At 40.6% G+C, this 26293-nt stretch overlaps 1 protein-coding gene across 1 annotated transcript in view; it reads left to right on the top strand.

The window, feature by feature from the left end:
• Positions 1-16377: 16377 nt before the first annotated feature.
• Positions 16378-26293, top strand: part of LOC133145165 (contactin-3-like) — a 54123-nt gene continuing 44207 nt past the window's right edge. Inside the window, exons 1-3 of the mRNA XM_061268334.1 lie at positions 16378-16753; positions 21494-21630; positions 24232-24367. Coding sequence (XP_061124318.1) covers positions 21576-21630; positions 24232-24367 — 191 coding nt within the window. The 5' untranslated portion in view covers positions 16378-16753; positions 21494-21575. The remainder of the gene's footprint in view (positions 16754-21493; positions 21631-24231; positions 24368-26293) is intronic.

Raw genomic sequence — 26293 nt, 5'->3', positions numbered from 1 at the left:
AACAATTTCAAGAAGATAGACTGAGAGTTCCAGCCATGAAAAAAAAAGGTAATGTTATGGCAGCAGAGATTGCCATTTTATCGAAGTTAAGATATATTCATTGTACAGTCAGTTGGACAAAACCAGCCAAACAAAATTTAAAAGAAGCATCATGTGTCAAAATTTAGGTGGGAAAGATGAACTCCATTAACCTGTCAACTGCTGAATGGGTGCAATCAAAGTTTGAATGCTATCCCTGTGGCAACATGTGCTCCATCTGCCCTCTCAGGTTTCCTACCATGGACTAAAAGCATGCATTAAAGCGACCGTTGATTTGGCTGAACATGAACACTTGTGTAATAGTATGTGTATGTGTATGTAAAAATGATGTCAGCACTAAAATGATCAACTCTAACGATCTAATGCTTTTTTTTATGACTACATTCAGCACATCTTAATGATACCCATAATTTATGGGCGGGGATTGTTTTTTTCATGCATCAGCCTGGGTCATGGAAGGAAGCAAGCAAGGATTGTAACAGTGTTTTCTGGCATGCTTTGTCACATTCTGTTCTCACCTAGTGTCTGAAACTTCACATGCACAGCTCTACTCATGTATACAAACAGTGAAAATAAAAAATCATAAAAAGAATTCAAATTTTACAAGTAACTCATTCCTGAAGGCTGAGTATGTCATTAAACCTCATCCTTTCTGGCAATAACAGCAATTTGGCCGCACCTATGGCCACCAATGTCAGCAAAGGCTGAGTAGATAATGGATGATGCATACTCATCATAAGTCAATGTGTTCTTCTTCTTCTTTCGTGTAACGTCAGATGTCCAACTCGGTGTCGCGGAGCCATGCCCGCATCTCTGGTCCTAGGTCGAAGAGGCTGGCTTCCGAGGGTGGTCCATATAAGGGGCAGATGTTGATTATATGGTCGGCGGTCTGCTCAGGGTCACCACACTAGCATGCCGCACTGTCCGCCAAGCCCCACGTCTTCATTGATGACCCAAAGCGACCGACCCCAGTCCGTAGGCGGTTCAGCGTGGTCCATTGCCGGCGTGGTAGGTCGTCTCTTCCGATGGCGCCATCTCCTGGGTCCCAAATGTAGCGGTGGGCTCGGGAAGGTCCGGCCGACTCCCACTCCTGCTTCCAAGCTGCTGCCAACCATGCATCTCTGGAGATGTCCTCAGAGGTGGAGTTGAGCATCTCTTGTGCTGCCTTGTTGTAGGGGTGGCGGGACTTGAGTCTGCTTGGAGGTGCTGGTGTTATTGTGGTGTTGTGCAAGATGTGCTAGTCATATTTTTGTGCCTTCCTGGCCAGGGCGAGGGTGGCAGCCTCCCGTCGGAGGCCGGCCGGGGCTATTCCCGCGAGGACCGGCAAGAGGGACACAGGAGTAGGTTTCAAGCATCCAGTTATTATCCGGAGGGAGGTCAATGTGTTGATTCCAAAGAAATCCTTAATGTTAATGAAGAGGACTGAATAATTGATGCATTTGAAAACTGAGCTGGACATCTTGAACAGATACGGAACATTCATCCGTATATTATGGCCACGATTATAACACGGACCTTTTCGATACTATCTAATATGCTTGTGGCTTTAAAGTGCAAAAGATAATCATTGTATCATCGACGAAAGCAGGGAGAAAACATTCATTAGGAAGAGACTATTGAAAATCAATTGAGGTCTGTACCTTAGCCCAACACATATCTAAAAACCCACTCACTGGCTATAGATTCCTTTTATTGAACACATGAGCGCAATGTGTAAAAACAAACGCCGAACTTTTCTTGCGTGTGTCCGCAGAGGAAAAGAAGATTGGCGAACACCTTTATTGCTTGTTCCGTTAGACTTTACAGATGACTCGCATATCTGCTTTGAATGCTCACAAATGGGAGTAAACACAAGACTAAAATGCTTGGTTATCTCACTCAGGAGGCAAACATCTCATTTATAGTCTGACAGTGCTTGCTGACCTCAAGAGGATGGCTTCATAATGGAAGTTATTCTCTTGTATTTTATATTTTAAAAAGTTAGGGGGCTCTTATTGTGAAAATGTTGAAACGATTTTTCACATTTCTTATAAGAAATCTTGTTCATGTCCGGAAATAATAGAGAATGGATCAGACAGCGAGCCTAAAATGAGACCCAAGCGGATCCATGTAGCTTTTTCCAAGACAAAATGAACCAATTGAATGTATGAAGCAGAAGGGTGCTCTTGGGTCAGCACCCTCATCGATTATCCGAAATAACAACCTATTATTGGTCTCTCGCTTGCTGAGAGTGTAGTGCGACTGACTTTTAAGCATTTCAAGTGAATATGTTCTTACTTTGTCACTTTGTGATATGTTTTTGTGTTTACTTTGTGGTCATTTTGGTTTGTGCTGATTGGTGTAGTTTGTTGGTGGGGGAGTTTAAATAACAATCAATGTTCCCAGCGGAGCCCCTGCTGATGAATGACGGTTAGCGGCTGGAAAGGTGACGTGGTACGGCAGCGTGAAATCTGCCAGCGCATGAAAAGCGCCATTAGCATCTACCTGGAGAGGAAGGCTTACGTCAGCAAGGTGGTGGAGAACTGTGCAGTTATTTGAGACCCTTCCGGTCTCATTTTAGAAGCAGACTAGCCTTGCTATGAGAATAACTTTTCTCTTTTTGTTAAACACTGTACTGGCTAAAGAGGTTTCCCAATACGGCCAGTTGGCATCACAAATGGAAATGATGATAAAACTGGTGTCTTTGGGGTTCATGTGTCACTAGAGACAAGTAAACATGATTCTTGAAAAACAAAACGGGCAACCTCAACCTGCCGTGACAGTGAGGCTGCATGTGTTTTTTCTTCTTTTTTTTTTTTTCCAGTGGGAACCATTATAAAACAAATCTTAAAATTGAGGCCAGTGACCGGAGAAAATCCCAAGGTGAGTGGTTAAAGAAGATTTTATTTGTCTATCCTAGGAGGCTTTTCAGCTTGAGTGGTTGATGTGAGGGGCACCTGCATACTGGGTCAAGACTATTTGAAAGCAACAAAATGCGTGTTCCTTCCCAGCGGTCAAGATGTGAAGCTCTGTAGCCTGTCTCGACTGATTGCTGCAGTAGTGTCCATCAACACTGCTGGTGGGGTTGACCCCATCCAACCCACCCGGGTTAGAGATGTTATTGAGCCCACAGCAGCCATTGATGGAACATGCACAGTTAGGATGCTGCACGATGAATAGTTCACAGTGGGTACACGACGTCATCTGGCCAGATCATTCATGGTCACATCATGATTCTTCCCAGAGTGGCTGGAAGAAAAGAATCTGTCTGACCTGTGAAGGGGTTTTAAAAGAAACCAATAGTAGACAGAAAACAATATTTTATTTTAGCACAAGCAATCATTCAAAAGTAGAATGTGTCCTAATGGCCCTGTTTTGTGCACTGACGCCGCCACTGGCCGACTGGCATTTGAATAGAGCTCTTTTAAAAGAAAAGGCTTTTAGAGCTGCTTTTAAGTTGTTTTTCAATCACTCAGCAACGGTGGGAATACAAATTTAAAAATAACATAACAGTTCAGCCACATGCGAGAATGTACTAAAAGAAATATAATCGTCAATAGATTCTACAGAAAATTGAGGGTATTTTTTTACCACTCAAATATAAACCATTGGCCATAGCCAACCTGTTGGGCACCTCAAAAAAAAAGAAAGCATAAAAACAGACAGAGGAAGCCCTTCGATGATTTATGCTGGGACAGCAGCTCTAAATTCCAACACTCATCTAAGATCAGGAAGTTTGCTACTGGAAGAGAACTCTTCAAGATTCCGTGGTCTAATGATCCAGATGTGTACAGCAGCTTCTACCATGGTCTCGTCCACCTTGTGGCACCGGCTGCCCGATACGATCCTCTTGTTTCTCACCTGGCAAATTTGTAATGCATTTTAACTAAATTGTTTTGGTTCAGGATGTACCGGGTCCAACGCAGTGTCCATTAGCTTCTCAAGGAGGAGTCGAGACAGAGGCGCAAGACCTGAGATCCAGACCTCAGTGGAGGTTTTTATACAAGAATTTATGCTACGCAAATGACATGGAGACTTACTGTGCAGGCTGCTCGATGGAATTATTGCAGTTAAGATTTCTGTGTCCATGATCAATGACTCTATGTTGGACAACTAGTCACGTTCACAGTTTGAAGTGCCACTTTCTGTCGGCATTTTCTGTTGTTTGTAACAAGAGGGTTGGTAAAGAGGTATTTGTGGTTTACACTCTCCAACGCAAGCAGAAGTGTGATTATTTAAACTGAAAATAGTGAATGGGAAGGTGAAAGAAAACCTTTGAGCTAAGTCAGATCATCTATGTAAATTGAATAAATTCAAAGTGCCTGTTGATTTTAGGTATTATAAAGCAACAGGTGACTTGGACTATTTCTTGCCAGAACAGTTAGTGTTTAACAGTACGTAGGTCAATACACCTTTGCCTTTTTTTTTTGCCATTTCTCACTCTCTCTCTCTCTCTCTCTCTCTCTCTCTCTCTCTCTCTCTCTCTCTCTCTCTCTCTCTCTCGCTGAACAAGAGATAAAATATTTATCGTAATGAATATTTAGGTGATAACACATTTGTATCATCATCAGCGACACTTATGCTGTTTAAATATTTATATGTGCTTGCATAAAAAGTGCAAACACACCACCTACATGTCAGTGGATGTAAGCTACACTTATCAGTTTCAATGGGAGAGCATTTCAAGTTTGTTAAAAGCAGTCAAACTAGGATGACACCTAGTAGGGCACAGAGTTCGGCCTAAGTCAAATCATCCCAAATTCTGCCTCCTGCTCTACTCAATCACAAAAACCAATACGGCATACTTGGAGATCCTAGATCACAAAATAAGGAACACTAAGAGCACCATTTGCGGCTTTATGTAGTCAAATAGTGTTGCGCTCGACACCGATCAAGAAGTCGGTTCATGAAGCCGTCGGCGTCGTGGTGCAAGTGGGCGGCAATTTAGAATAAACACCTCATCCACAAGCTCTGGAGGTAGGCGAATGTTTCACATCGTGGTGTGGTGTGTGCTCACGAAGTGGCCGCTTCGAGGCAGTGAATTTTGGTTAGAGAGTTGCACAACAACACCGTTGCCTTGGTGAAATTTCATAGTTGGATTATGAAAAATCTGCACTCCCGTGCGCAACACTCAAGACAGTATGGTGTGCAGAAATTGGTTGGATGGACAGACTGAAATTTCTGGCTCACCAATGCTACCTTGGAATAATTAAGTTTACAAAAAGCCTTGGAGAAGAGAGCAGGTGATGGCCAGCTGACTTGTCAATGGAGCGATAGATCTGGATCATTACTGGTAGTGGTGGTTAACGACAGCTGATCAGCAGGCACTGGTCAGCCGGTCAATGTAAGGTACAATAAATTACTTAAGATAGAGTTGTTTGCAATACATGGATAAAAAAAAGAAAAGAGTATTTCTAGATCACTGGGAAAAACACATAGTAAAGCGGCTAATAGCAAAATAGTAATTGTTCTTTATACAGGTTGCAAAGCGGTGACACACATGCCAGGATCTAATCATAAAATAAATCCACAACCTGTGCCACGGATATAATTTGAGAAAGAAACATGATTGGTAAAAACAATTATGTTTCATATGTAACTAATATTAAAGACCCTCTGGCTTTATCACCGGGAAATGGGCCAATAATGAATGCATAATTTCAGTTGTGATTGTTTCATCATCCTCTGTTGAGTCTGAACTCTCATCAAGGGTGCTGACAATATTGGCCAAATCAAAAGATATTGTGATAGTTCAAATAATGCTAGAAGTAGAGTGAGTATATGTATGCTGAGTATATAACAATTGCGGTGTTCATTGATTTTATCAAGAAAGAAGCAATATTGATGTTTTGACAATATGATAGAATAGAATAGAATAGAATAGATCTTTATTTGTCATTGTCACCTGTACAACGAAATTTAAAAAGTGCCAACCGATCCGCGCATGAGATAAAAAACAAATAGAATAAATAGAATAAAAAAAAGATTAAAAAAATACAAGCTAAAACCCACAGAAGAACATACACAGACATAATCATTTAGGTTTAGCTGCATTCAATGCGACTACCGCTGTAGGGTAAAAACTGTTGCCAAATCTGCTAGTCCTTGACCTAATTGCTCTGTAGCGTCTGCCTGATGGCAACAGTTCGAAAAGGGAATGGCCAGGGTGGGAAGTGTCCTTCAGAATGTTCCGTGTTTTTTTGAGACAGCGGGTTCTGCGTAGCTCTTCCAGTGTGAGGAGAGGGCAGCCAATGATCTTCTGTGCTGTGTTGATGACCCCTTGGAGTTTTTTTCTCTGAGCAGCAGTGCAGCTGGAGTACCAAACACATATACAGTACGTTAAAGTGCTTTCTATGGAGCAGCGATAGAAAGACACCAGCAGTCTTTGTGTAATGCTGTGTCTCCTCAGCACCCTTAAGAAATGACACTTTGAGTAGCACTTGCTGTCTGTGATTTGAGATTGGATGGGTGAGTCAGGGGGTGGGGTCAGTGGAAGGACAAGAGGATTGCGAGTATCTGCGGGCTGAAGGCTGACAGTTGAGAGAAACCCTCATTGAATTTTGTTTGCCATTAACCGACCATTGCTCGTGTTCGTTTTGTCATCCAAATCCTATAGTATGTTGTTTATGCTTTTACTTTTACAGGATGGCATTCTGTGAATTCACTTATGGCTGACATGAGGACTTAAGACTGCTTGTGTGTGTTGTTCGGATTGGAGTGTTTCGATTACATTTAAGAATAGACTTCAATTTCATTTATTTATTTATTTATTTATTTATTTATTTATTTATTTATTTATTTATTTATTTATTTATTTATTTATTTATTTATTTATTTATTTATTTATTTATTTATTTATTTATTTATTTATATATCAATCATTATTTTTTTCTAAATAGTTCTCCAAGCTTGAGGCACCACTCCTAGATTGTTGTGCTACAACCTGTTGGTTTAAGCGTCATTTTGTCATCAATGTTTTCAAAAGTTCTGTTAGGGAAGATGAACATCCTGTTGGAAAACGGACAAACTATTGCGAGTTATTGCATATCATAAGATCTTGTTTCCACCCCTGCGCCGCTCTTAACATTCCTCCCCAACTCTATCCGTGCTAAAGTGTTAAAGCCATTTTGATTTGCTTCATTAATTTGCTCACTGCACATGTGGTGAGTAGCGTTATCAATTTTGTATGCTCAAACGGTGGGGGAGACTTGACCAGAGCTTTTACATCACAGCAAAGGCCTAGAAAAATTATGATGTCGCAACAATTTATTATTTTTATTTCTTCGCCCGCCACTCTGGCCCCAGAGCAATGATGCTCCGCTACTTTGATTTCTGGAGCTGCAGTGAAGGCCATTAGTGTGGTACACTTTCAGGCGTGATGTAGCTGTTGATACGCACCACAAACACAGCTAAAGAGTCCTTAAGTCAGACACTAAACACCCGAATTACTGCGAGGGCAACGTGCTCCTATGAGGAAAAAGTGCCTGCATTTTGTCTTTTTTGTGCCTTCTTCCGTGAACTCGAAGGACTCGACATTGAAACTGGCAGCTTGAAAAAACTTCTTAAAATAAAGATGAGGCAAACTGCTGGTTGCTATTCAACTCTGAATGACTGACTTGTGTGAAGATGGCTTTTTGCTAAACATGTGTCAAAGCAGAAATTGCAAGTATTCTTCACAAACCAGGGTGTATAATAGTATAAAGCAGCCAAAGAAGATTGTCAGTCAATAGATTATACAAACAGCAAAGCAGCACTGGGGAGAGATGGGGGGGGGTTGTATTGGTTGAATTTACAACGGCGACGAAAAGCACAAAGCGGCGACATTTGCTCAATAACACCCCAAATGAAAACCGCTGAATGGCCATTGAGCATCTCCTGCAAAATTGGCCATTAAGAGCTTCGCCACATTTGTCTCTTGTCAATGAGTGAACATTTTAAAGGAAAAGTTCAAGCCTCACTCTAGTTTATGTATTGTCTTTTTCCAAGTGTGTGCCGCGCAATCATTGTTATCAGATGTGGAATTGTAGTATTTAAAAACTGCATGAATATATAAATATTTCAAAGCGCAAAAATGTACATTCGTGCATTTTCTACATGCATGTAAATATGTATGCAATTTCAAGGAAATTTGCTTTATTGAGATTTATAGGTCTTTTGAAAAATCTCTTGATGTTTTTATGGAATGTTTTATGTACCAAATGTTTTATTGCTATCGATGCTTGGTGCTGGTGTCGTTGACCACTAGAGAATACTCGTACTGGTATCGGTCTGAAAAAAAGACCATCCCTAGTTCTCAGACTGGAGGACAGATCGACTCATAAATGCTACAATATGTTTCATCAGAAAGTAACCAAGGCATCTTCTGCTGAAAGCAGCAGGCATTTATTGGAAGTTGTGCCGATAAGAGGAGCATTTTAATCTGTTCAAATGTTTATGAATGGTGCAGCGATAAACACTAATGTCTGTTGATTGGTTGAGAATTGTTGCTTCAAGGCGAACGGAATGCATAAATGCCTCACATTATTAGTCCCTAGTCCCTTGTCCTTTTACTCTTGGTTCATATCAATAATGTAGAGCATTCAAAGGCACAGTGCAGAGCACTTTTCCCTGCTTCTGACGAAAAAAAATGAGAAAAATGGGAACGTATTTCTCCCAAGAGTGCAGACAGTGAAATGTTGAAAGTATGTCTGACTTGGAAACAAGAGGGAGTGGTAGGGGTGCTATGTGGTGGTTACTGACGTAATAAATTTAAATGTTCTACATTACAACCGCTCCTTGTATGCTCTACACTGACATGCACTATGCAATTTAAGGCACACACGTTGGCTCAATATCATTAGTCCTCTCTGAGAGCCTTTCCTAAGCAGTCTGGCTAATGAGCTAATGTCCCCAGAACAGGGCGAGCGAGAACAGTAAGAGGGAAAAACACGGAAGAAAACACAAGAATACATACATGGTTTAATTTCATGGACGTGATTTATACTTTGCGCAGTGCATGGCGATAGCGGCAAAAACGATTTAAGGTTTAGTGAAACGGGATTTCAATGGAAGGAAACGCCATGTAGGTTTACCTGTTTGAAGCGTGGCTGGTAAATATTTTATGATATCATAAAGTAGGTTATATATTGTCTGTCTACCAATAGATTCGATAAAGATTTCATTTCAGGACTCAATTATTTATGGCCCCATTAACTGCAGCTGAAATCTGTGTCAAAGGGCTCAGGGGATCAAATGGAGTGCTTGCGAGTCTGCAAAAACAAACAACAATGACCACAAACAGTAGGGTTGGAAATGCATTTTCAATAAGAAAATGCTACATTAAAAAGAAAAAAAAAGATTGTGAATAAAGTACAAAAATGTCATTGCAGTATTTCAAGTCTACAGGGAAGCATCGACATCAGAAGCATCATAATTAACATCTTGAGGGCCACTTGAAGTCTGCTCACTCGTGATTGTGTGATTTCCTCGCTTACTTTGAGCAAAATTGTTGTATTTCGCTGTCTGCTAACCAATCTGCAAAGTGAGCAAATTAGGTGCCCACATCCACTTCTGCAAAACTGGGTTAAATATGGGAAAAGCTGCCTTCTTGCAGATCTTGCAAACATTTGCACTTTTCTTCTCTCGCTCTCCTTAAATGGAACAAGCTGGAATTGCAGAACAATTGAAAATGAGTCTTAAAAAAAACAGTAGGCCTATGACATGTATGACATGTAATAAAATGCATCAGCGCAACAAAATGTCATATGTTCATCTTAAAATAACAGCTAGAGAATTGGAGTGGTGATTGAGAAAATTGGGTCTATCATTGCCATGGCAACCCCACATCACGTACTCTAGTGGTCTACAACACAGGAGAACCAGCCAGGACACCCAATGTTGACTAAGATTAGCACAGCTTGAGAAAAGACTGAATTAAAAAAAAAAAGAATCAATTGCAGCTCACATTTTCAACCTTCTTTTCTTACCATTTTGGAGCATAAATTGTGTGGCCAATTCCAATTTGAATTATTACGTCAGAACATTGCAATCACTTCAATTTGATGCACCTAACGAACCATTTTTTTTACATGATACATGAATAAAAAGTGTCCTCTTTCGTAGCAGCTCTCTTCTGCTTCCAGAACAGGAATGTGGAGCTTAGAGGGGTTTGTTTGTCCAGTCAGATTTCATTGTGCTGTCATGTCAATTTAATCAGCCCAGGGGCTTCAGAATCAATAGTGCTGACTGATGTACATTAAAGACTTCCTTTGACCAATCAGATTCACTTTGGAGGGCCATGAAAGTAAAAAAGTAATGCATTTTTCTGTCCTCTGATTGGTTATTCAGAGCAAGCCAAGTATGATGACAGCTAAACATGTCTGAAGCGATCCGCACACATTCATACATTTACCGTATTTTTCGGACTAAAAGTCGCTCCGGAATATAGGTCGCATTAGCCATAAAATGCACAATAACGTGGAAAAAACATATATAGGTCGCTCCGGAGTATAAGTCGCATTTTGGGGGAAATTTATTCGACAAAATCCAACACCAATAACAGACATGAACGAGCAACAACAGGCTAAACGAAAGGTATGCTAACGTGACATAAACACAAACGAACAGGTGAGAACGGACCTGACGTAACATTCAGAGTTATTCAAATAACTATTACATAAATAACACGTTTATAAAACCATCTGTGTCACTCCAATTCATTAAATGCATCGATCGTCCTTTATGTCAACAATGGGTGCGCGCCGCTGACGGCGCTTGCACTTCAAAATATTCCACAGGCCCATAATAATGATATATAAATTATATATCAAATAACTATTACATAAGCAATAATATTATCAAACCATCTGTGTCACTCCAAATCATTAAATCCATCGATCAAATTCCTCGTCCTTTGTCAAGAACGGATCTAGTATATAACTATATTGTAGCCTTAACGAAGTACAAGGAAAGACGTGGGTTTGGTAAACGGCTCTTTATTTAACAAAACAAACTTCCAGGCGTGTGCCGGCGTGGACTTCTATCCCCGGAGGTGGCACTCCCAGCCACGGAGGTGGAAGAGAGCTCCATAGAATAGGACCGGGCGTGCGTAAAAGCCATGTCCGAGCCCCATCCACCGTCCCCGGAAAGCCACACAGCCGAGCACCGGCCCCCGACTTGCATCCACGGAGGTGAAAGAGAGCTCCGTAGAGTAGGACTGGGCGTGCGTAAAAGCCATAATAGTTTTTAAAACCTTCTGTGTCACTCCAAATCCTTAAACTCTTCGTCCTCCGTGTCACTTAGAAACAAATGATGCCGACAGTACATGGGGCCCTTCGTCATCCCGTGATCAAATCTTTGTCCTTTATGCTGCTGACGTCACTTGAAATTCAAATTACAGTAATCCCTTGCTACATCGCGGTTTGTTTATCGCGGTTTCACTTTTTTTTTTTTTAATTTTGAAAATTTGTGAAAAAATTTTACATATAAGTCGCTCCTCTGTATAAGTCGCCCCCCCACCCAAACTATGAAAAAACCTGTGACTTATAGTCCGAAAATTACCGTAATAAACAGTATGCCTGGTCAATATGATTTACCGTATTTATTCTAATTATCCCCCGTATTCTAATAATCGCCCAGTGTGTGTTAGCGATGACATAAATAAAAAACATTGATACCTCTAATTATCGCCCACGCTGCTAAAAATTCCCCCCAAAACTTACGTTTTCCTCCGCGACCGCATGCCGACGTCATTGCGCAAGTTTAAATATGACTGATTTGACAGCACGTCGAAAGTCCCTTTTAAATTGGTTTTCTCCATAAACTATGATTGTTGGAATAATTTAAGTAAAGCCTTGTCATTTATGAGTTTATGGCTTTCCTTTTATCTAGGTTCTTTCTCTTTAGTGACAGGGAAGTCTTTTGATCCCTGTCAGCCATATGTGTCCTTCCCGTCCTTATGTTATCTGTGTGTTTTTGTTCCTGTAAGAGGCCTTCACTAACAATGAGCAGAGCTTATTTGCATAGGCGAAATGTTCCTATTTGGTTGAAAGAAACTCCATTCCTTTTAGTTAACTGTAGGTTTGGTTCATAGATGGTTACAAGTTATCCCATATTTACTCAATGTTTGTTCAAGTGTTTAGGACAAGTCACTCATTGTTATTGAGTGTTAATTTACTAAGTAGATAAAGTCTAGCAAAGGTCTAGTTGCATTGTTCCACAGGAAAGCGGCAATTGAAGTTATCTGATCTCACTCGCGGACGACTCGGCCAACAACTGGAGAAGAACAGATGGACAAACTCTGCGGGGGTCACGGGCCGACAATGAAGTGCTAATTCACACCACACTACATTCTTTTGCTAATCAACGTTGCTACAGACACAATCTTCCCTCCCTTTGGTGTAGCAACGCCTCTGTAACCAGGGCAACCAAAACATTAAATAGAGGAGCACGTGGAGGGAGAACTCAGAATTGATGCAGATTGTAACTGAGTTTCCTCTCTCTATCGTTCTCCTCGCGAGTAAACCTGTTCTGGTTCTTTTCTCCTTTTCCTTCCAGCGTGTGGTTAAATGTCTGATGGTATTTAGACCTGACAATGATACAATTACACTCGTCACTCCGCTGCAATATCCTCATACAACTACTTTATCGGGGCGTGCGCTCGAATAAAGCGATCGCGATAACATGACGTGCGCAACATGTGAGGTTAGATCAAAACAGCCGCTGTTATAGTGTTAAGAACACCAGTGAGATGCAGGTATTGCGCTGGGCGATAATTAGAATAAAAACGGTATGTATTTAAATGTTTTTCATTTCATGTTACCAGTTAAGTATTTACAGCATAACTGGCAGATTGCAGTTTTGTAATATTTTGTAATGTATTGATGGTAGTAATTGGTGGTAGTATTAGGAATGTGATTGAATCAGGTAAGCCCCCATGGAAAGCCTGGGAGACATTTTTTATAGATTCGAACATCTATCAGATGTTTTAAAGGGGATTGAAATAAGTACTGTTAACATGAATAACAAATGTGACACAATTAGAAAATTCTCTTAAAGATTAAAACATTCTACAGTGATGTTATAACCATTTCTTTATGTGTTTGCAGTTGTATATTCTTCTTCATGGCAAAATACACATGATAACTTTATGGGGGATCATTGCAGCAAAAAAAAAAAAAAATGTTCCTGTTTGTACTTAAAAGGCACTGCATCTATTGGCAGCGAACACAACAGCACAGATAGTGGCACTCTCAGGGATGAAAATGATACCTTCAGGAGCTGCTATTAAGATGGTTACTCCACGGCGCTCAGGAGGAGAGTGATAAAGTATTCTGGGAGGAAGATTTTAACAACACACGTCCAGGCTCAAGGGCATGAATAAATTACAGGTATAATTAACGGAAATGTCAGCTGGCGTCTGTATGGAGCTATAACAACAGCGCCCTGCTCACATAAAAGGATCGGGAGTCTGAGATGAAGATGATCAATGAAAGTTGATCAGGTTCACAATAAATTGATACTGACAAGTGTGTCGGCATCAGAGGGGAAATAATCAGGTGATCATAAAGACAAGGGATTTAAGGAGGACCTACACAAGTCCAGACAAGGACAGCAGGACAGTTGTGTATACAACACTGCTAATAAAGTGAGGGACAAAGGGACGGAGAGCCTTTTTTTTTCTCTTTTTTTTTTTTTTTTAGTCGTGGGAAATAAGTCGTTTCACCAAAAGCTATCAGCGGATGCTTGTCAAAAAACAGCAAACTGTGAGCTGTCTGTAACTCAGGGTTTCTTTAAGGCAGGGACCTGAAACTGCAATCAATTGAAGTGAAGTCTATTTTCCTTACACGGTCCAGAATCCAGAAATCTGCTCAGCAAAGGATTTGAAATCTCCACAAAAAGCATTCATCCCCAGATCTTCTGTTCTGATACAACGGGAGACAATAGAGATTAAAAGCAAAAAAGGAAACGATAGAGAAACCTCAGGACAGAGCAAGGGTACGATATTGCATGGAGGAAAGAAATACTGAAACTGATCTCGATACGGAATGCTTTTTTTTTTTACTTTGTGCCATATACTAATAAGTGCCAGTGTCACAGTGTTGGCCATACCATTAGGTACACTAACAAGATCTAATAACATCCTCCACAAAGATAATATTGATGCCCAGTTTTGTTCAATGATACGAGTGGTTGATTTGTTTTTGTAATCCACCGAATTCTTTCGCCCCATGACCCTTTGCGTAAAATGTGGGAGAACGTCCGGGACAGCAAAACCAGTGTTTTATTTCTGACTCCACTTTCTATGACAGTGACGGACTTTGCATCATCCACCTGTGGAGCTAGTTCTGCAGTTACTTCTGCATGGACTCCATTGCTGTTTTTGCTTCCACATTGTCAAAGACTGTGCACCTCTAGCACACTGACTTTAGAGGGCATGGGAGGAGCCGTTTCAATTAGCCAGGAAGCTAGTCTGCTCTTTTTGTTCACCGAGTTTGTCTGCGAAAATACCAAAGGAAAGTAAGTCTCATGCATGCGCACAATTATATTGTGCTTTACGCTGGACTTGCGCTGGGGCACGACAATAGAGCCCATGTGATTCCACCCATATCTTGGCTCTACCTGTCCTAAAAAAAATGTTTATTTAAGGTGCAGCGCTTTCTTCTTTCCCCATTCATGTGGACATTAACCTGCAAACTAATTGTGGTATGGTGTTCATTATAGTGGAGCGGGTACAGTGCAATTCTACACCGCTGAAAACTACAATCACAATAATAAACATATAAGTAAATGAATACCTCTTGGATATTCAAAGTTTTGATTTTAAGAAAGGCAAAATCATCCAAATCCTCTCATTTTGGGTTGGGAGTTATGGAGGTGTATTTTTAGTTGAGGCTTAACATTTGTGATATGAGGAAAACAGAGCGAAATTAAGGCATATAGTGTGCTTTTTACGCTGGTTTGTCTGAATTCCCCACAAAAAGCCTATTAAAATACTATTATTATCAACAGCATTGAGGGAGAGTTCCTAGTTTTTAAAATCCTGTGTATTGTTTGATAAATTTTCACCACATCCAGATGGTCATACATGGAAGAATAGAACAGGTCCTCTTCAATCTCCTCTAAACAGAAACTAAATTTCCCTCGCCCCCTCCTATTCAGAACACGCTCTGCTTGCACACAAACTCGCGCGCGCACACACGCACACGCACGCGCATGTACGCACACTCACTTATTGAGTAATTTTATCACCCACTGCCGCTTTTGTGTTTTTAGTCACTTCCAGCTCATTATATTGGATTGCCAGTCCATGCACTGTATGCTCAGGTCCCGGTGGCTCTGTCTGACATCCCCCACATTATATCTGGTGGCTACTCACATCTCATAAATTGACATTTGATGTCACATTGACTGTGTGAAATGAAAAATTGTTTTGAGTAAAGAGGGAGCGAAGAACAATAATGAAGAAATTCAGACTGTAACAAGCAAAATGATCATAGATGACTATAATGTAGCCTGCAAGAAATTTCCTCAGGAGCAAAGTGGATTTTATTTATTGGAGAATTTGGTAAATTGGTTTCTGCAACCCTTTTGAGTAAAAAATATATTTTTATGATTATTTTACCCTCTTTATACATTTTAGTTTGTCTCTGTGCTGTGCTTGATAAATTCCACTATTTCTGTGGATCACAAAAGAGTTTCCCTCTTTATTAACCTAGACGGTCCTATTTTGGTGCATCTGGTGCAAAAACTTGCGCAAATGTATTTTCGGCCTGGGGCAATTCTAGTTTACTACTGTGTGTGGGATTTTGGCAGACCACTTTTCATCCGTTTGGGCATTCCAACACAGACAGATGCCGCTCCCCAACACACCTGACAATTTGGTGACATGGTGGAAACACGTATACATACGTCACAGTCGTGCACGGTAAAGGTGTTTTGTTCTGAAATAAGTGTGCTTTATTGTCATGTGCACCTATAGGATTATCAATCAATATGAACCACCCCCCTTATTCGTAATAAAATCTTGATTGCAATGGGCTTGACACATTTTTATTCCGATCAGGTTTTAAATCCGAATAAATGCGGCTGTGTAAACGTAGCCAGAGATTGGTGGTGATGATGTGATGTGGCGCCGGGAGGCGCAATTCCCTGCCAGGTGCCTTTCCCACCAGCACCTTTAAGTGGGTGCACGTACTTCCATGCTGCTGCTGCTGCTGCTGCTGCAGCTCCATTGCCTCGCCGCTGCCGTGCTGCCCACTTCTCCTTCCTTCGTTTCCTACTGCTCTTCCTCCTCCTTTTTGCAGTGGTAACCGACTTGATGCGCATAATAAATAACTTCTGCAATATTACCCCTCCCCTTTTAGGTCTTTTTTTTTTTTTTTCTGGTCCAAACCCGATTTGAAAGCTGCGCGCGTTGGATTGGAGACCGTGGAATCATTTCAATGTGATGCAGCGCCACAAGCAACGTGGGTGTAGTGGGTGCATGTGAGGTGTGCCTTTGCCTGTGTGTGTGCTGTTTTCCTTTTTATTTTGGGGGTGTTCATTTTTGTGTGTGTATGTGATGAGGAGTGGAGGAAGAGGCGGGAGCAGTAGCTATGAAGCGCGTGTCATCTCGACTCAATTTCACCTGTATGAACGACCTTGCCATTGTGACCGAAATATTCCTAAAAGGCTTTCCATGGAGGATACATGTGTCGCCCATTCCCTGAGAGCTGAATCTGCTCACTGTTGGTCTCAAGACACTCAAAGATAAACGGTAAGACACGCACACACGCACACGCGCGTAGAGAGAGAGAAAACAGTCAAATCAGTGAGCGCGCATGGCTATAATAAACGTGCATGTACGCTAAATTATTTAGTGTGGCATATGACTTTTAATATTTATTGCACCTAATAAGTCACACCAGCTCTCGTCTACTTTGTCGATTTGCTTCAGTCTAGTCATACTCACACGTATTGCATCATAATATAGAATAGTTTATTATAGACTATAGAATATTGTGACATGCCCACATAAATGCAGCCAATTCCTCCACATAGACTTCACCTTATTTTTGCTTGAGAAGGTCATGTTTTAGACCATCCATGTTTTAATGTGCATTCATTGCTATTATTTTATTTTTGGTTAGATAGTGATGTATGATGTTAAAATAGTCACAGTTGTTGAAGCTACAGGGGTGCCGATACCTGGTGTGATGCTACACTGACTGCAGCCTCACTTGTGATCACTCTGTCAAATACGTGGCACAGCAACACATTTCACGCCCAACTCGGTCTCAGTGGATTGCATTACGGCTGATTTTATGCTCGGTACAATGAAGCACCACTTCCTCTAAAATCTAATGAGATGCAATGCAAGTGTTGGGTATCTACAAGTCTGCCTTTACAAAGATAATATCCAGTTCTGATTGAAGCTGACAGAGGTACTCCATAATAAGTTTAACCCCGTCACTCAGAGGAGGCAGTAAACAAATTATGGTTGAATAAAATTCCTTTCCATTTTAATTCTGTTCTTTGCTTTATATTTCTGAATCTAATCATGTCCATGATTTCATTGTCAATATTGCTAAATCTCCATAGTTCATCTTCAATTACATGGTTGAGATGCAAAGTGTGGCAGCAAGCAGCTTCACCTCTCCTCAGATTGTGAAATACCTCACCGTCTGGCTCGTAATTGGCAAGTGCCTGTTTTTGTACCTGTTTATGTCTCCATTAAAATATTTCCAGATACTTTTTATACACACTCAAATTTTCCATTTATTTAATATTAATACGTAGTTAATATTTAATTAGTTTTGCTGCTTGTACAAAGAAGCAGATTAAAAAAAAGTGCAAGTTGAGAGAACACGGTTTTATGTTCTACACAGATATGAGACCCACTTAGCAGCTGCCTTTCTAAAATCAAGTACATTCTTTTTCTAAAATGTTACAGTATATCCAAGATCAAAGATTTCTCAAAATTGCGATAAAAATGGGGTCCAATTAATAAAGGAACACTTGAGTTTAAATATCTATTCGAACATCGGGTCAGAAAATTACCCACTCTTTGCAAATCAAATGGGACACCTATAAAGATGCTTATTAAAAAAAAAGCACACCGCTAATTTGATGAGCAGACTATCGAATAAGTAATAAATTGTGATGGCGCTTCTTGAAAACTGCTGGAAATTCAAGACTCGTTATGGAATGGAGGCTGATATGTGAATGTGTGTGCATAATTGTTGTGCACAAATGAGTTGTAATTCATCCACTCGTTCATTTGGCACATTAATAATCAGTTTATTTAGAATTTGCAAACTTGGATGAAGTGGTGTGACATCACTGGAACTGCCGTTTTGTTGTTAGCGCGAGTCCATAGACCAGCTTGTGAGGGAAATGGCAGTTGGGGTTAAAATCTACTTGCTACAAAGAAATCGCCTTGGCCGCCAACATAGATATCACTACATAGAGCTTTTACTGCGGTGTGAATAGTCAGTCGTTCAATGGTCTCTTTGTTAAAGTCCGATTAAAAAATGACGTGGCTTGTACTATAGCTGCATGTCTGATGTTTGTAACAACCCAATCCGCTCAAAATTGCAAAAGAATCAATGAGTTACAATGAACTGAGCCAAAACACTAGCTGTTGTACATCTAGCTCCCAAGAAGAAGCATGCACACTAATATCCATTGTTTGATCATTTATCACTATTTTGCATCACCAAATGTGACCCAGATTCTACCGTTGGCCACAATGCAATGTGAAATTCTACTTTTTAGAAACAAATTATCCCCACAACAATTCTCCAGTTAGAATAAAACGGCAGCAATGGGTCTGGTTAATACGTTTTCAAATAAATGAATATCTAGCTTTTTAAAACGTTTTCAGCAATGAATGAATTAGATAAAGTGCTTTATAAGTCTTCTACAATTACTATTTGGGGTATTTTTTTTATTTTCTGGGGCATATCGTCACTCCCCCCTTCCCGAATCCGCTTGGAAGTTACTCATTGAATAGGCATTATAGGAGCTAGTCCTTTTTGACCACGCTGTAAGGGCAGAACTTGCAAATAAATTCGGCAATGGACGTGCTGATACTTGCCCTTGGGTACCCAAAGGGGAACATCTCAGCAGTAATGATTGTCCGATGACTTGGTTTGCCTTTCTTATCGCCTGCGTGTAGTTCACCCTGATAGCAAACAAGGTGACTGTTACATTTTAACAGTTCTTGCAGATTATATATTCTTTATCCTGTGGGGAGGTGGGCAAATAAAACACACACACACAACTAATTTCTCGAACTGTAGTTTTACAGTTTTGCATTCAGAAATGCATTTGGTAAACACACACACAGACACACACACACTTATTCACGAGGTAATTGCATACTGGCATGCCACCATGTCAGCTGAAATAGCTGTGATGAATGCAGCTTTAGGCCTTCAAACCAAGTAGACTCCCACTCTTCCAGCTGCGCTGTTTGTTCAAGCATCACCCTACTTGAATGCTGGCGGAGTGTGATGGAGGTGGTGAATGTCACCATCTTCACTTTTAATGTCATTTAAAGACTGGAGGGACGGTATAGACTCCTTGGAGACTGATTCATCCAGTGAAGCTTTCACACCACCATCATCGTTAGCACCATTATTCAGTGCAAGCTGAGAATGTGCGTGCTGTGTGGTAAGCATTGGCAATGGTGCACATGTGACGTGTGAATCACCAGTCTGCTCCCGCTAAGGCTCCTCCAAATTGATAGCTGAGGTTGAAATGCACACGTGGTATTTGTGCATACAAACCCCCACTCCAAGTGAAGACATGCAAAGTAGGCAGGGAGTGCGTTACCCGGCGTGCCTTCCACACATCACTCCTCAGTCTCTAGGTGCCGTACATTGTGCTCCCATCACTGAGTTACGGAGTGCAGGAGTCTTTGCAGGAAGGAAAGAAGCATAAAAATCTAATTTGGCCGATTTAGAAGGGGGGAGGGTAAAAAAAAAAAAAGGCCATAGCGCACATGAAAGGTGGAGAATAAAATCCTGGCTGAGACTCCACGTGTCTGACTTGACATCCAAGACAGCTGACAAACAATTAGACCCTCAACAAGTAGTGCTGTGAACCAGGCGCTCTCGGGATTAGACCACAAATGAGCCACACATCACAGTTTATGTCTTCTAAATGGAGAGTGAGTGCATGTGTGGAGGCACGGTGTTATTGCATGTGTGTGTTCCTTGACATTTTAGCAGATTGGTGTTGATATCGGTCTGTGGGCCTTAATACATCATGAACCCCTCCCGAAGACTTTAATTCATTTTATGTATGTGTGCCAGTGTGTCTCTATGTAGGTGCACACTTTACGCCAGGGGTAGGCAACTCCGGTCCCTGGGAGCCGCTGTCTTCGATGTTCCCCTCCTCCAAGACACCTGATTCAAATGATCAGCTCATCAGAAATCGGTGTACATACTACCTTTCTGACCAGTCAAGTGTGTGGATCATCTCCAGCTGCACACCTGATGATGTTTCACAACACACTTGTTGGCTCAGGGGTTGCGAACCACTCTTTTAAAGGCACGACTTTAAATCACACAGGCAATTCTAATGCATCATGAATTTGGCACAACATTCACATTAATTTGGCCTCTTCCTGCAAGGCAGAGTTCTTAAGCCTATGAAAACGTTGCCATATGCCAGCCATGCCCTCTAAGGCTGTCTGAATCATGCTATTGGCACTAAGCTCCTGGAATAGGAACAGGGAACTCAGACAGGGAAAGACTCGAGAGGCATAACGATAATATTTGCAATGTTTTACTTGCACATATTAATTTCTCAATAAAATCATTGCTGTCCATAGAATATAAAAGAGTGGCAAAGCTGGCGGGTACCCCCAATGTGCAAAAACAGAATGTCACCCCACTCGCTCACCTTAATACAGTGTTGAGGATTTTTTGTTGTGTGTGTTTGACATTTTGTAATTGCATCATTACTCACTCCATCTGCCCCCACTCCCCTCCTGCCATAAGCGAGTGCATGGTAATTTGCAAACACATGCTCCAAGCAGACAGACACTTGTCCTTGATTACGGACCCATGTGAAATGGCTTCCACATAGGGACGTCCGGGTCCGCAGCAGAATGTGGAGAAGACGCATTCTGCCACTGCAGGTAGATCTAATTGATTGGATAGCACCCCATTGTAAGGGCCAAGTCTCCTCAGGCTGCCAGAAAGTGAACCCGTCCGAGTGACGGATGAGCTGTGTTGTGGATCGCTCCCCTAATAGTCTAACATTACCTAAGGTCCCATATACCTGCGGTATCTCCCTATGAGACACCTCTTGGTGCAACGTGAACACAACTGAGACAGAAACTGCAATGTGATGCATCGCTCCTCAAATTTGAAGTTCCATTTCATTTTGTCATTCTCTGCGCTTCCAGATTAGGTTATGACAACACATGAAACTGCAAGCATCACATAAAAATGATTGGCTGCTGAGTTTGGCGTTTTAAGGGAAAATTATCTTTTTGAAACAGGTCAAACGCTGTCTCGCCAGGATCACAAGTGCCATTTCAAAGCTTATTGGATGAAAGTGTCCTTTGCCCTTGGTTGCCAAAGATGACGTTGCCATGGAAACAGATTCTACTGTTATCGATCATCGAGTGTTTGGCAGGTAAGCTGCACTTGTATTTCTTTTTTATAAGTGCAATGATTCTCTCCCATTTAGACATTTACAGGTGCAGGATGCTCACTGAGGAGATGGAAATCGTGTCATTGTCGGAGAGGATGGGCTGACTGTGGTTTAACTGGGGAAAAAAAGTCCTTTATATGAACATGTACTCACAAACACCCACTGCTCTTCATACTCCTCTTCATTCCATTTAGCTGATGAGCAGACATTTACCGTTGTGCAGTAGCTCAACATATTGAGAAATGACTATAATATTTCTTCTGCTCAACATACAGAGCAATACAACTACTACTTTTTGTGCATGTTAACGACTGTTTTAGCGTAGTGAATAATTGCTGTTCTTCACCACTCAACAACGATTTTTACGGTAAGATAGTCTATTTTAGAGCTCGGTGCAAGTCCAGCATGAGGAGTGGTCGAACTCTGCGCTGAGGAGGGCTAGACCCTGTTATGGTATTTTCTAAGGGTGGTGAAATAAAATTTGAATTATGAAAAAGCCGGAGGTATTTTCCAAGGGTGGTGAAATAAAATTTGAATTATGAAAAAGACGCAGTGAACAATAAGTCTGTGCAGATCGATCCAAGTGACGATACAATGGATACTAATGTGAGTATCAGTATTGCATCAATACCAAACGGCTAGTATAGATTCTTTACATTTATTACTATGATTTCAGTTATGTTCAAATAATTATTGTATACAGTGACAGACATTTTACATTCAGAGTAATATGCATTGTTTGAGCTTTTCTATCTACCAGATAGCTTCTTATTATTCTGGCACAACATAAAATATACTGTCTGAGTGAGAATAGCAAGTAAACTATGCTATGCAAGCAGCAGTGTTTCTCTCTCTGATTGGCAGTACAAGGCCAGTGGAAAGGTAATGTTACGTTTAGTATTGTTAGGTTAAAGTAATAAAAATACTAATACTCTCCTAAGTAAAAGCACCCTTATTTAAGAAGTTTAGAATGATGCACATACGCTAGAGTCTCATAAGGACAGTGAATATGTGTATTGTTTATATATTATATTATTTTATATATTATTATATATTCAAAGTCAAAGTCTGCTTTATTGTCAATTTCTTCACATGCCAAGACACACAAAGAAATCAAAATTACATAGACATAGTACTCAATACAAACAACCCCAAAAAATAAAAACAAGAAGGCACAAACAATGAATAAATAAGAGTGATGAATAAATAATAAATAAACAAATAACATAATAAATAAGAGGAGCAAAAATGGAGCAAGTGTGCATACAGCAGACAGTCAGTATTTACCTGTTGATAGCTGCATACTAGCGTCACTTCTCCTCGGGTTAAACAAGTTTCCGTGGTAATCAGTACACCTCAGTCAACAACATAGCAATTTTTAGCAACGTGTAATTCCAAATTGACCGTTTTGTGTACGGGCGATCTTGCATTAGCGATATAAAGACTGTAGCGATGGATGTACAATGATGAGAGTCATGATGAGAAGCAGGGAGATATTGGAGGCAGGACTGAAATACGTTTTTCTGCCGTATGATGCACATGTCGTCATCTACTATATCTATCTTGTAAGCTATTTTGTCTTCTTGCTTCGAATGCACCGAACAGAACGCAGACAAATCGAGCCAAAACTGTTGAACCGAATGGTTTTGACGGTTTTCAAAAGCAGTCCCACCCCTAGGAAACATGCAGTAAGCCTATACTCAAGGACCAGAAGGTCAGGAACCCTCATAAAGTACTTAAATGTATTGAATATATTTTACGTATGCTGTTTACTATATTTTGCCCGACCACTAAAGCTAAATAAACATCAGAATCACCTTTCAGTATGATACAGTACAAATCCAAATACCTCTCTAACTGCGACAATCAAACAGCTATTGTCTTTCTCAAGGTACATGTTTTGTTAGAGCGATTGGATTTCTAATATTGAATTTTGTTGCCAGTCTGATTATGTATTAACACAAAATCAATGATGCTTTTAAATAGCGACTTCATGAATATTTACCATCATTTGAACCTCAGGGATGCTCAGCCACCAGTCACAATGTTAATCATATAGCAATTTGCAATTTGCATTGTACTACAACAAAACAGAAATGCTTAAAGGTCAAGTGAGTTTGATTACAGAAAATATTTTCAAGCAAAATCAATCATGGAAACATAGCCAGACTTCGCACCTCTTCAAAGCTCAAGTCCATTACATATTTCATTATGGTACATGATTTAGACCATACCATTTGTTTAATGAAACACTCTTTTGGTCATGAAGATTTCAAATGCTATTCATCTCAAACTCTGCTCACAGTATTTAATGTTACAGTTGAAATGCTGATTCTATTACTCATAACTCACAGTCAATACGAGCTCAAAGCTTTTCGACCTTTGAGGGCTACTACACAATTCGAGGTTTCACATTTACATAAATAGGCTCATAATTTTTACATTATTTTGTTTTACAGGCACGCACACACACGCACACACACACACACGCCAATGGTCTCACATACGTATTTACTAACTAAAAAAAAAACATACCCTGCAGAGCTACCTTAATTAATTAATCAATCTCACTGTTTCTCGCAGATTGTCTAGACAGTGGGTTGTACCATGGTCCAAGATGGAGGATGGAGCCAGGTGATCTGTTTATTCCAATGGACTCAATTGAGGAAGAGGCTATTCTAACTTGTGACGCCAAGAGTACCCCACCTCCTCAGTACAGGTAGAAGTACACTCTATCCTTTCTATTTTGTCTACATTGCGCCTAACTATGTCATTTAAGTCAGCGTCCTGTTGAAAACAGGATTAGAGCAATTTCATTTGCAGAGCACTCCGAGCTGTCAGTGCCACAAGAGGCTCGAGTTGAATGCTTCGTCTCTCAAAGCGCTATCGCAACACATCATGGAAGCGGTTCATCTACACTCGGCCGAGCGCGCCCAGAACTTAATTTGTGCTCTGTGCACCCAGGAATAATTTACAAGATAAACTCAAACCACAGATTCAATGTTGAGATATGTCACATAGGAATGTAATTATTCTAGACTGAAAGAAGACTCTCCTGAGTCTTCTCTCATTGTGCTCCATGTAATTGTTGTTAAATAAGCTTTTCTGTTTTTCTTTTAACTTTATACCACTGATGGAATTTATTTTTGGTCTTTTATATTCCAATATTGTGTTTCAATCCTGGCCACCATAGATATTATAAGATAAAAAAAGTATGCATAAAAATTATCAAATAGGTTCAGACACACACACCAAAATATTTTACAGAACAACAACAAGAAAATATCTCTTTAGACAGTACCTAATACCCAGCTATTGCCAGTTCCATGAAAGACAAGAAGGAAAATCAATGGGTTGTATCACGAAGGGATTCACTCTAACAACACCTGATGGGACAAGCCGGAGCACGCAGCAACACTAATAGGCAGGACATTAATTTTGCAATTCAACCACTACTCTATGTTTAATATATGTTCTATTGAATACAGTTGGTGTCCCTTGTGCAGAGTCGCCATCAGGTTGATTTACAGTACAGTAGGTACATTTATCTGACTGTGATGCTGGAAGCGTGGGTTCAGATCCCACTCGGTGACTCTGTGAATGGTTGTCTACTTCGATAAATGTGCCGTGTGACTGCCTGGTGATCAGTCAAGTGTCCTGAAGTCACCTGGGATAGGCTGCAGTTCGCCCATGAAACGGAGGGATGGGTGGATGGACGGACGAATGGATGGGTGGATTGTTTGGGAGACCTGGGCGGGCAAACGGATGGCTGGATAGATTGATAGGTAGATGCGTTTGAATGTATGAATGAATGCGTCAGCATCACATTATTACATTTCTGCTCAAAAATAGATGACTTTTAAATTCCTATGGCATTCAGGCATAGACATTGTAGTCATAAATTTGTGTAATGAATTATATATTTCCTAGGAAAAAAATTCTCCCCAGTAAGAGGATCCCTGGTTGCAAAATGCTTGATAACCACTGCGCTCGACTGTGATAGACACCTGCACTGTGCGTTGAATTCTGAGCTGAATGATAGTGGATCGCATTATGTAGGCTCATTATTTCTCACCATGTGCCCAAGACCAGGTATCTCCGTGTAATGATTAAAGGTGAATGGAGCACGTTTCGTCGTAGTGTCTTGTCAAGCTGGCTGTGCAGGATTCTGCATGCCCTCAGCACCTCTCCACTTCTTCTCTTGAAGTGTAAATGGGCTCCTATTGCTCTGTCGCACAGCTTTCCTTTTTTTTCCTATCTCTTTCTATCTGATAGTCCTGTCACTCAAGCGGCAAGATGAAATTTACACAATAGGAAAACTGCAGCAGCAATCCTCTCTTGGGGGAAAAACAACTTGTACAAAAAGGCATCTGTGTACTAGGTCTAAAAGTCATCCAAGATTGGTTCATTATTATAAAGGGACGAAACTGATCTCAAGATCACCCTGAATTTGACACTCAACGGTATAAATCACTTAAGCACTGTAAAGATGTTATTCAGTCTTCTGTCTACAATTGAAACAAGTTATTTTCATGTCCTCATATTCAAGTGAAGTATTTATGTTCAAAATGTGCACAATATTACGGTATCTAACAATCATACAGGTAGCCGATCATTTTTGGGAGTAAAACCGATGATACACTTT

This window comes from Syngnathus typhle, linkage group LG2 (assembly GCF_033458585.1).
Source record: "Syngnathus typhle isolate RoL2023-S1 ecotype Sweden linkage group LG2, RoL_Styp_1.0, whole genome shotgun sequence".
Taxonomy (NCBI): Eukaryota; Metazoa; Chordata; class Actinopteri; order Syngnathiformes; family Syngnathidae; genus Syngnathus; species Syngnathus typhle.
The sequence above is the reverse complement of the archived record's forward strand: the minus strand, read 5'-3'. Positions and strand labels throughout refer to the sequence as shown.